The 11,678-nt window shown below is 39.4% G+C and overlaps 1 protein-coding gene across 1 annotated transcript in view; it reads left to right on the top strand.

The window, feature by feature from the left end:
* Positions 1-1,720: 1,720 nt before the first annotated feature.
* Positions 1,721-11,678, top strand: part of LOC143331230 (protein phosphatase 1 regulatory subunit 37) — a 65,039-nt gene continuing 55,081 nt past the window's right edge. The window contains exons 1-2 of the mRNA XM_076747908.1: positions 1,721-1,880; positions 3,582-3,682. Of these exons, the coding sequence (XP_076604023.1) occupies positions 1,721-1,880; positions 3,582-3,682 (261 nt within the window). The remainder of the gene's footprint in view (positions 1,881-3,581; positions 3,683-11,678) is intronic.

Here is an 11,678-nt window from a genome sequence, read left to right as displayed (position 1 = left end):
CCTCAGCACTTTGTAATTTTGACACATAACTTTCCCAATTCAAACGTCAGGAGAACATTCAACATTATTATTTTTTACCAGAATCAGGCTATGCTATCAGGCAGTAAGGTTTCCCCCCAATGGAAATTATATGTGAATTATTGCTATTGTTATTAGTGTATTCCTTATTTCATTCTGCCAATAATAACCACAAATAAACAATGCATATTGACATGTGAATAACACTGAAATATTGATTGAGGGGGTTTGAAAGTGAGGCCTATAGGCAACAGATTTAAATGCTGATGGTGTTACTGGTGTTACTGATACTGTTCATTACACGTTTCTTTTTATGGACAGCAATGTGTAAAATCCAATAAATAAAACACTTCTCATGTAACATGAACATAAAATATTTGCAGGATTTTATAGACCAGAGAAGCCAAAACAATGAGTTAAAAAAAGGCTAAAAAGCTCAGTAGCACTGACACTAACTGCATAGTCAGGAGATATTGTATTCCTAGAATTTATATATGTGGTGTCACACCCATGCACATGAAAATTGATCATCTACCTTGTGAACCTGGTTGGTCAGTTATGGGATAAGTTTGCCTTCAAGGCTGTTTGCCAGAAAGCCTCTTAGAAGTCAGATGACATATGAGGAGGGACAAAACTGTGGAGGGAGCTGGTAGTGGTTAATATTTGGGTCAAATAGAGAACATTCACCCAGGAGACCAGGGTTTTTGTTATTATTATTATTATTATTATTATTATTATTATTATTATTATTATTATTAGTTGCTCAGGTTTAGGTTTCAATGCCCAGTAGCCCCCAGGGCTAAAAACAGGTGTTTTTGGGGAGTTACCAACCTTCATGTCCCAACTTTTGAAAAGTGTTGCTCCATCAAATTCATAATAAGTATGTTTACAGAAATCAATGAAGCTGATGAGGTCAAACACTAAATATATTGTCTTTGTGCTGTTTAATTGAGTATATGTCAAAAAGGATTAGCAGGTTATCACATTCTTTTATTGATTTTTACACAGAATCCCAACTTTTTTGAAATCGGATTTGAGGCTGTGCACCTAATGAAAACAGTAATGAACGTATATGTACACATATACTGTATATACGTATACACACACACACACACACACACACATATATATACACACACACACACGTATATGTATATATATGTATATACGTGTGTGTGTGTGTGTGTGTGTGTATACATATACATATATACATATACGTATATATATATATATAAAGAGTTTACCATACAGCACATGGACATAATACTTTCCGTTGCCATACCTGCCCTTCTTATGGGGTATATATTCCTAAATGTTGCTGTAAATGCTGAATAGGTGTGTAAATGTGCAGAGCCTTACCTATTTTGAACATGTCATTTAATACAAACATATTGGATTTCACTTCCAACCCGGTGCACTACTCATGAATAAGATATTGTTTCTTTTGTGTCTTTTCTTTCCAAGCGATCACAGAGTGGAGAGAGCTGCACTTCACATCCAACAAGGCCAATGGTCCAACTGTTTGTTCATCAACTGCTGCACACTCTTTAAATTAGCATTACTTCAGTAACTGTGGCCATGGCTCCCACAGGTAACAGGCTACGGCGGGTTTTGACACGTTGACTTTTTACAGCCTCAACTGAAGTCAACCATCTCTTCAAATAACAACTGAACGCTCCATGGTGGAGTCCTAAACAGAGAGATGACCCGCTGCAGTGACAACGATGAGCAGAGTGATGATGGAACAGAAAAAGCCAACAAGAACCAGAAGAAGAGAAGTAAAGGAGAAAAGCATGTGTCTTTCCCTCCTGACGAACAGATCGTATCAGGATTTGCTGAGCACATGGACACTGACAGAGAGGGTAAGCTGCTGCTTCACCATGTGTTCAGTTAAATATAAGTCTGGTTTGACATCATGATGCCATTCTGGTGGTCTTTCATCATCGGTATTAAAGTATCCATTGACTGGATATTTGGTGTGTAGCTTGTTTTAGATGAATAACATGTCAACAAAAAGTGATGTTACATTCAAAATTAAAATATACACGATGCAAAGAATGCAATAACAAATGCAAATGCATGAATATTTATTGCAGCCTTTCTAGTTTTTTCCACTCGTATGGTTGCCAGCAGGGCATACAGGTAGTTATGTTACTTGTGGATCTGTGCAATCATGTGCAGCAACTACATATAACTCATCCAGAAGAAGTTACATAACAGCTCCTCAGAACCACAAACAGTCATTTTTACATTTTGGTTTGTCTTCATATAAATGGGATACAGTGTGTTAATTAGTGATCTCTAGAGAACTTTGAACACAGCCAGTTAGCTGATTCCCTGCTTCCAGTCTTTATAATAAGATAAGCTAATTCCCTCCTAAACTGATTCCAGCTCTCGTCAAGAGAATTACAACTTCAAGTAAAAAGTAAAATGAAAGTAAATGTCCAAATTTGAAGAGTTACGGCCTGTTAAGTGTATCAGGCCACACCTTCAGAACTTTGGTAACCAAAAGACAAATGGTCAGCGATATCCTAAACAGATTCATATGTTTTGTTTTGGGTTATGTACTTATGGTATGCAGCAAGTTTGGTGAAGATTAGATGAAATATGTGCCAGAAGAAGCTAAAAATGTGTTTACCAAACGATTCAAAATGGCAGAAGAATTACTGGAACCAATGGGTGTGGCCTTTATCAGTACAACTATTACTACACCGCAAGGTTCATGAGTTATTTGCCAAAATGCAAAGCGTAATAGCTGTTATTAATAGGGGTAATACTGACCAAATGGTGGTGCTAGTCTTACCATGCTATAATAAGTTAAGCATTTCCATATGGGACACCCATCCAGAAAGAATGAATACTTCACCACAGTTGTTGAGATTCAGTTTTCAACCATGCTTCCCATAGACTACCACTTTAAATTTTAATATTTTAAAAAACATATCTAGAATCACCGAAACATATGAGCATAATGACAAGTAATTGCATAGATCTCCTGAAGAAGGTGTATGTTTTGACACTGAAACAAAGGTTCTACGACAAACAGTGCAGAGCAGATAGAAGCCGAGAAATGTCACACTCATAATAATGCCATGAATAAAGACTAAAGGGGGTAGAATACAATAATGCAACTACTTTCAAATTTCATGAATAGCTGGTCTTTGTTTATCTTTGTTTTTTCATCATCAATTTATACTCCAAATACTTGAAAAGCAGTCCAGCGTTTGAAGGATACACAGAGATCAAAATGTTTCAGCGTTTCAGTCGTGAAATCCTCTGTCGTCTCCCACATCTGGAATTTCCCATCCCATAAGGCTGTGGTTGAGGAATTGAAGTGCTTGATTGGTTGATTTATTGTTCAGACATTCATGTCCTTCTAAGTTCTCCCTGACTGCCATCTTCCCTGTAGTACACACAAACACACACACACACGCACACTCAGAGCACAGCACAGTTTACGGTATAGCATTCCTGAGCTCCTGAAGCACTTTTGAATGGCGGCTGATGGCTCACTGGGACACAGAGGCATTAAAGCAGTGAATGAGTGTATTCTTCTATTTTAGCTGACAGCTGCCTCACCTTGACAGAGGTAATGGTGGCCTACCAGCAGAGCTGCAGCAGACACCAGGTCCAGCCTAGAGCGCACATCCTGCAACAGCTCCAGGTACACTGCTTCACGTAGAAGTGTTAGTCTTTGTACGTGTCAATCAAACAGCATGAGGAAAGTCTTTCTGCTGGATTTACTGTTGAAGTTTGAGTTCCTGTGACTGATGCTGATCAGTGGCTACCAGGGCTCATTCTGCGGCGCACTAACTGACTGGATTTCCCAACACTGTGTCAAAATGCGTGTCCCCGAAGAAGTACAGTAATTGCGGGGAGATTTCAGGTGAATCACGTGGACGCTAAAAGCGATCAGAAGACTTTCAAATACAAAATCAGAACTTCTGTATGAGACTTTTTTTTATGATCATGATGACATGTACGCACATGTGTGCTCTGCACAACTTACGCAACTGATCTCAGACGAGGTGTCCTAATTTTGAGCTTATACCAGAGATAATTGACTGATGTAAATGATTTAAAATATATATGTGTGTGTGTGTGTGTGTGTGTGTGTGTGTGTGTGTGTGTGTGTGTGTGTGTGTGTCCACTGCCTCCCTCCTTCCCATCCCAGTTTCCTGTTGCGCTCTCATTGGGTACAGCCCATCTCCCTTTGGAGACTTGTCCTCCAACTCCAGCATTGAGTCTATGGCTAAAACAAAGCATGTTCAACTTTGAATCGAGGCTCCGAACCAAGCCTCAAAATGTGGCTTGACCTACAATGTGCAGATGATTCTGTGCTGATATTAAGGATTTTTGCCTCAGATCTCACAAATATGTCTGCAGCAGTTTAGTTACACTGCACTAGTTTTGTTCTGTGTATCCCAACATGGTAGTCGGGGGCCCCACAAAGGGTCACAAAATGATTTCCCAGGTAGGAAGTTATGAGAAACGATCTCACCCAGGGTCAGTTTGGGGGGTTCTTCTCAGCAGGTGGGGCTGTAGATTCTTATACATAAAACGCTTATTTTTTATAGTTTTACCCTTTCAGTCCTCAAAAAATGACAGATAAAAGAAATGACTGAATTCAAACAGTGATCAACAACAGATCGTCATGCTAGAGGTCTAAACCTGATGAAACTTGTGAAACATTGCTTTAAATGAAGTGTGTGTAACCCTGTTCTCCTATGCAGCATCAGCAACTCTGCTCATAAAATAACTGTACCATGCAGTGATATTACAGCGCTCCAGAAAAGATCTTAATATCAACAGTATAAGCTGGTGCAAGCCTCACTCACTCAAGGTTTTATTAAAACAAAGGCACCTTCATGTAACAGCACCAACTTACAGACAGGCTGAAATACTGATTCTGGAGCACCAACACGTACCGTACGCATACACACTCACCATGACACAGTGAGCGTGCGCGTACACACATTTGAGAATTCCTTGGATAATTTGAATCATTTGGTTCCATCAGCCTCAATCAGGCTTATTGCTGCAGAACGCTAACAGCATCTTCACTGCAAACAAGAGGCTAAGAGCAGGTTAACTGCAGGGCTCAAGTTAGCGTGAATGCAAATAATTCACAGCTGTAAGCTACACATACACACATGCAGAGTGCTGTACCGCACTTTATCTAAGTTAATACTGAGCAAGAGGCTTCATTAATTTACAAATATTTATTGTAGCACTGATTTATCTGACGGGGATCTGTTTTCTTTCTGTTAATTCATGCTTTTGCAGTTTATGATGTGTCACATCAACGTGCTTGCTTTGATAGAAAAGACTTACAATTAGGATTTTGTAAGAGTTCTTGTTCTAAATCAATGACATTACGTCATTATTTTTAAGATTAAAGTGCAGTTTTCTTGTATTCGTTCAGCGCCTCTCCCCACAATGCACCATGCATCCGAATCTTTGAAGCCAAACAAATATGGTGAATGCATTTCCTTGCTCATAAAACACTTGCAAAGCTTTTTTTCCCTCCAACATTTTAAATACTGTGTTGTTTTTATCTGTGCTTACTAGCTCGCGTCTTCCCTTTCTTTGTTGGTACATTGCTGCATTTTTTTAGCAGGTCACTAAATCTCGGGGTGCAGTGGTACTTGTGCAAGTATGTGACCTGAACTTTGAGTTACAGGACGTTCAGCTCAGTGACTGTCACTAGTCTGCTGCACCATATGAACATAACAAATGCTGCTGAATAAGTTTAATGTATTGGATATTTTCGTTTTTATTCTTTCCAGTAATATAAGTAAGACATTTTCTGCTTTTATTCGATAATGCCATCCAGTGTTGGGTAGCATTGCGTCTACCTTTGAATGTACTGACTCCACAGTCCTGTTCACACATACCCTAACCCTCTTTTTTTTGTTTTTGTGGAAACAAAAAGGAATAGGGAAATATAGTGAGATGTTAACACTAACGGATTGATTATTTCAAAATGTAAATAACTGATAACTTGCACAATTAACGTTACGTCAATCGTGGAAGGAAAAAGTAATCTGAGTACTCTAATGCGTTACTTTGTAACAAGTTACCGCCAACGATGGTGCCAGTAGAGACGATTTTCCCTGCAGCACAATGCGACCTCATCTGGCAAGGCTTTACATCGGCCAATCAAATCCACACAAGTGCACATTCCTGTATGACTCTGGCATATTTGTACTGCTTACGTCCTGATCATCAGAATGAGAGATAAAGTGAATGGCCCTGTGATTAGAGCTGAAATGATTAGTCAGTTAATCCACTGGTCAGTTAATTGATCGGTCAATTAATCAATTAGAGGATTAGACAGAAAGTTTGGAGCAGTTATTTTGCTAATCAAATGATGGTTTCAGTCATTTTTTAAGCAACAGTTGTGAAACGTTTGCTGGTTCCAGCTTCTCAGACGTGAGGATTTGATGCTTTTCTTTGTCACTTAGGACAGTAAACTGGACATATTTTGGATTTAGACTGTTTGTCAGACATTTTGAAGACATCACCTTTGACTTTTCTGACATTTTGTAGATAAATCAATCCATATTGGCGATTGATAATCATCAGATTAATCAATTATGAAAATAATTGTTTGTTGCAGCCCCTCTAGTCTCCAGGAGCAACAACCAATCATGCTGAATTTGATTCCCTTGTAAAACAGAAACCTTTTTGTTTTTTTAAGATTATTTTTTGACCTCTCTGTGTCATTATGTGATAGTGACAGGAAAGGCAGGGGACAGAGGGGACAGGGGGGACAGGGGGGACAGAGAGGACGGTATGCAGCTCTACCAGGTGTTTTCATAATGTTTTCTGCTCCATTCCACAGACATAAAAGAACCTAAAACATAATGTAGGAACAGTTGATTATGGTAAGCAGCTTTCCGCTTCTCACAATAGAACTTCAACAATCTACTGTGACTTACATAACATAACATAACTCAGCAGAGCAGAGTATTTAAATTAGGGGCTCAGTGAAAACACACCCACAAGCTTCGGGCTGCTGAGAGACAAGAGACAGCCTGCCACTTTGAATCTGCATGAGTGCTTCAAAGGTGTGTTCAGACAGAAAGCAAAGCAAATTTTCACCTCATCTCACGTCATTTGCGCAAATGTCACTGCTGACAGAGCATTGCATGTTTATTCACCACAAACAGCCAGCGCACTAAATAAGCTGTAAACTAGCGAGAGAAATATTCTGTTCCAGTTCTGCTGTTTTCCTCTTCCTCCAATCTCTGTCCTTTTTCTTGTCTTTGTTGCCTCTGTAGGTTTCATAAAGCATCCACGCATCACTTTGTGTCATCCCAGGAGGCTTTGCATCTGATCCTGCCCACTCACGTCTTTCCGTTGACTTTGCATGCAAGTGTGGCGCCTCTAAAATTTGCCTTGCGTTCTGTCTCACCTTCAGAAAAAGAGCTTTCTGATTGTCTTTATTCCCTCTTGAAATCCAATAAATGATATGCAAAGAAAAATCTATCTTATATTTGCAGATGCATTGCTCTCAGAATGTGTAATTCTACATAGGTCAGACTAATATGAGAAATCCCTTATTAGTCTGTAGTTTTGCACACATATACCACAATCATGTGACACACACACACACACACACACACACACATTCTCTGCCTCTCCAATAAAATAAACTCCCTTATTTTTTCTTAGCCACACTTGAATCTCACAAGCTGCCATTTATAATTCAGTTTATGTACATACTTACTTTACTTGGACCGGCACCACCCTCCCACCCCCCCAACGGCATAAATTTTCCTTGAGATCAAGGGGAATTATTTGTGGAAAATTAGAGACTTAGTGCTTACATTAACCATAGAGCCGCCGTATTATCTCCGAGGTGCTAATGAACCCAGTTGCAATGGAAACGAATGTAGGTGGTCCTCCTCGAAGAGTAAAATATGTATGGTTAAGCATTAGCTAAGAGGGGCAATATTTAGACCAAAAGGGCTGCCTGCGAATGAATCCATAATAAGACGATGCAAAATGAAAAGACAAATGCCTAAAGAGCAAATTTATTAAATTAGGTCTTTTCAGGCGAGGGGTGATTCCCCGAGGACCAGTGTTGAAGACTATTTTAAAGCTTTTTTTATTGCACCCTTGGGCCCCTTTGCACTTCTTTGAAATGCTGTAAGTGGATAAAATGGTATTGCCGTTCGTGACATCTTCATAGGAGCGGTAAACAATAATCGGTTGAAGCCGCCCAGGGGTCGAAGGCCACCGTGCTCAAACTCTCTGATTTCACTGTGCTGACTGTGAAGTCTGCAACTCCCCTCTCTGTTTCTGTTTGGCTCACTCTGTGATTAGAAAGATAATTGAGATGATCAAGCTCCGTCTCTACATGACTGTTTTGGCACGAGCGACGAGCTTAACTCCAGTGATTTATATTCAAATTGAGAAATAACTGTGGAACACATTAGAGGCTAATGCAGGCGCTGTAAGGTTGGTGCCTCCCCCAGGGAGAGAGGGGCTTTTTTTTTTTTTTTAATTGATTGATCGATTGTTTTAGTATTTAACTTAAAATTAACAGAAACTGAAAACAGAAAAAAACAGCTCCAAAATGATGACTCAGATTCTAGCAATGGCTGAGAGGGTGCATTCAAAGAGTCCACAGTCCAGCAGTTAAAGAGCAACTCGCAGGTTAAATATTTTATGAAATATACACTTAACCTTGTCTGAAAATGACCATTTGAAAAGTTAATGCAGGATTTGATGTGTTTTACAAGACACAAGGTCACGAATTCAGATTCAGAATGTTTGAGGGAAGCTTTTTTCTCCGACATTGCATCATATTGTGTCACAGAAAACGAGTCGGTGTCTTTGACTCTGCTCAGCGTTCAGCAGTATGTGGTAAGGAGTGTAAGTGGCTGTAATTTTGTGAATCTGTTTTTTTTTTTTTTTTTTGCATTAGATTTCACTATTTTACATCATGGCAAATTATTGTTTTGGTGCAGACTGCACAAACTCTGCCTGTCAGGAAAAACAGTCCGCTAGCTAGCTGGCTGTGGTGCATGTTGCAGATGAAAAGATGGGACTTCACTGCTGCATCTATGGTGAAAATAACAGTCATATTCATGGTCGTGGTCTGATTGTAAGCCTCCTCCCTGTAGACACTGTATTTCAACCACGATGGCGGCTGAGAGGTTGCTGTGATGCTGAGGTGCGTTATTTTAAACCATATATGCATCAACCCTCATGGAGTCTCAGATGTAGGGACACTCCTGGTCACTGGATGCTGCTGCAACATTCGTACCTCACCAATGCAGCGTCTGTTCAATATATGATCTTAAATGCAGAAATTGTTGTGCAGCAGAGGTGGGACCAAGTCATTGTTTTGCAAGTCTTTACACTGAAGTCCCAAGTCCTAAAATTTGACTTTGGAGTCCTGAACTAGTGATAATGCGCTCTTCACCAAATGTAATGTCATTTTAACTACAGAGCCAATAACAGAGCTCAGGAACGTAACATTAGCTCTTCATGGTGGATCAGCTGGATTGGATGCTGTTGGATTGGTTCAGACAAAGTACATCTGGGGAATTAGAGGTCGACTTGCTGGGAATGAATAGTGTTAACATTGGTTTATTCAGAAAATGAATTGTTTCCTGCCACGCGGGGAAAGGTACCAACTCTTTTCAAATCAAACAGCTCAAGTCCGGGTGAGGTCAGGAATCACTGGTGTTAAACTCTCAGTGGAGCTGAAAGTCTTTTTTGATTTTGTCAAGTTGAGATTGATGCCATTAAATGTGTGACTTGAGTTTGACTTGAGTCCAAGTCAGGTGACCCCTGTTATGCAGGATGACTTTTGAGGCCGTGTGTGGACAACCTGCCTGTAAGCTGTGTGAAGGGACTGCTTGGGGACAGGGACAAAATGTCTGCAGTTCCATCTGAGAATCTTTTTATTAACATCATCAAGCAGTGTGATATAAGTAGTCATGATGTAAATATGGACAAGTTCTAATAGAGAAACAAAATTACTCTGATTAAGTTTTAATACTGTCTCCTGTTCACAAGTTCAGATCGGTATAGTCAAACTCCACACGCGGAAGATCGAGTATATGATTTAAAAGCAATGTTTTCTAGACCTGCTGAACACTCAGCATCAGTCTGTACTTCATTACATTACTCCACAAGGCTTTTATTGTAATTATAGAGAAAATCATACAATTCAAGAAACTGACGGATTGTCTCTTTCTGTCTGTCTGTCTGTCTGTCTGTCTGTGCCTCTCTCTCTCTTTCTGTCTCTCTCTCCTGTGGTAATGTTAGAGCACCTTAAAATGTAGTTATAATAGAGTTCTAATATGCAGTGTGAGCTCCAACTGACACAAGGTGATACTTGTGCATTACTTTCTGTTATGGATCACCAGTCCTGCTGGTATTAAACGAGCATTAGACTGATACATGATAGCAAACTTTACAACCTTGTGATGTGAACATAGATACTGTATGTACGCGCAGGTCACTCATCGAGACGCCCGGATTTCCACTAAGTCTCTTCACACCACAACGCAATTTCTGTTTCCATTTTTGTTCTTGTTTGTTTGGTCTCTTTGACACCTGCGCGCTCTTAAATGATCTATCGTGTACGTATGAATACACAGCCACAACCTCTTCAGCGTCTAAGCTAGCGCTGAGATCAGTTCATTTCTTATTGTTAAACTTGGCTGGTTTTCCTCATGTTATGTCTCTACCGGTTTGTCTCTTTTTTTTTGGATGCAGAGGCAAAACTCTCTCAGAAAAACGACACCAGATGGGGTCTCCAACATGCTAGTTTCCCTTTAAAGGTTCTGTCCAGACATCTAATACATGCATATATCCACATACTGCATATACAGCACAAGTGCTCTGACAGAAAATAGAGATTTCATCGCGCTAATTCAGTTCGAGCCACGTTTGGAGGATCACCACCATCACCACCGATGGCCCTGTACAAAATACAAAAACAAAACTCATTGTCCAAAATGGATTTACCATGTAAACAAAGCATGATGGGATATCAAACCATTAGTGATTTGACAGAAGTTGGTTTTTTTTTATTATTATTTTTTTTTGTTTCTGCAGTCACTTCACAAACCTCTCACTTTCTGATGAAATAATAGAGCCAAAACCTTGTGTAATTTTAAGAGAAATCATTTTTTTCGTGAAATCACAACAAAAAGACAGTTTTTGTGAAAATCTATTTTTACCCAGACTCTGTTCAAACACGTACGTTACCTTTGTCATCACCGTGTTTGCTCCTCCATTACAAATTCAAGGAAATAAACCACCCTCCCAGAATTTGGATTTTAATAACACTGATTGGCTCAATTTTCCTTCTCTCATATTATAGATGATTTATTGATTAATTTAATATACAGAGAAAAAAAAAATCCTTATAGTTTCTTAGTTTTAAGCGAAGTATTTTTCAACCCTCCAAACACAAAAGGACTCTAAATCAAGCAAGCTCAGACTATGAGTTTGTATTCTTTCCATGATGTTTGGAGAATAAGCTCGGAATTAGCTGCATGTTGGCAAATCTTCTAATGAATAGCTTAGTGGTTGTTTCTCTTGCAGATTATTCAGTTGAGTGGACTGAAGAGAAATCAATTACCACAACTTAACACAACGTATGCCTCTCTTAAATTCATGGGGTCAGA

This window comes from Chaetodon auriga, chromosome 14 (assembly GCF_051107435.1).
Source record: "Chaetodon auriga isolate fChaAug3 chromosome 14, fChaAug3.hap1, whole genome shotgun sequence".
In the NCBI taxonomy this organism is placed as follows: domain Eukaryota; kingdom Metazoa; phylum Chordata; class Actinopteri; order Chaetodontiformes; family Chaetodontidae; genus Chaetodon; species Chaetodon auriga.
This window is presented reverse-complemented; position numbering and strand designations above follow the sequence as displayed.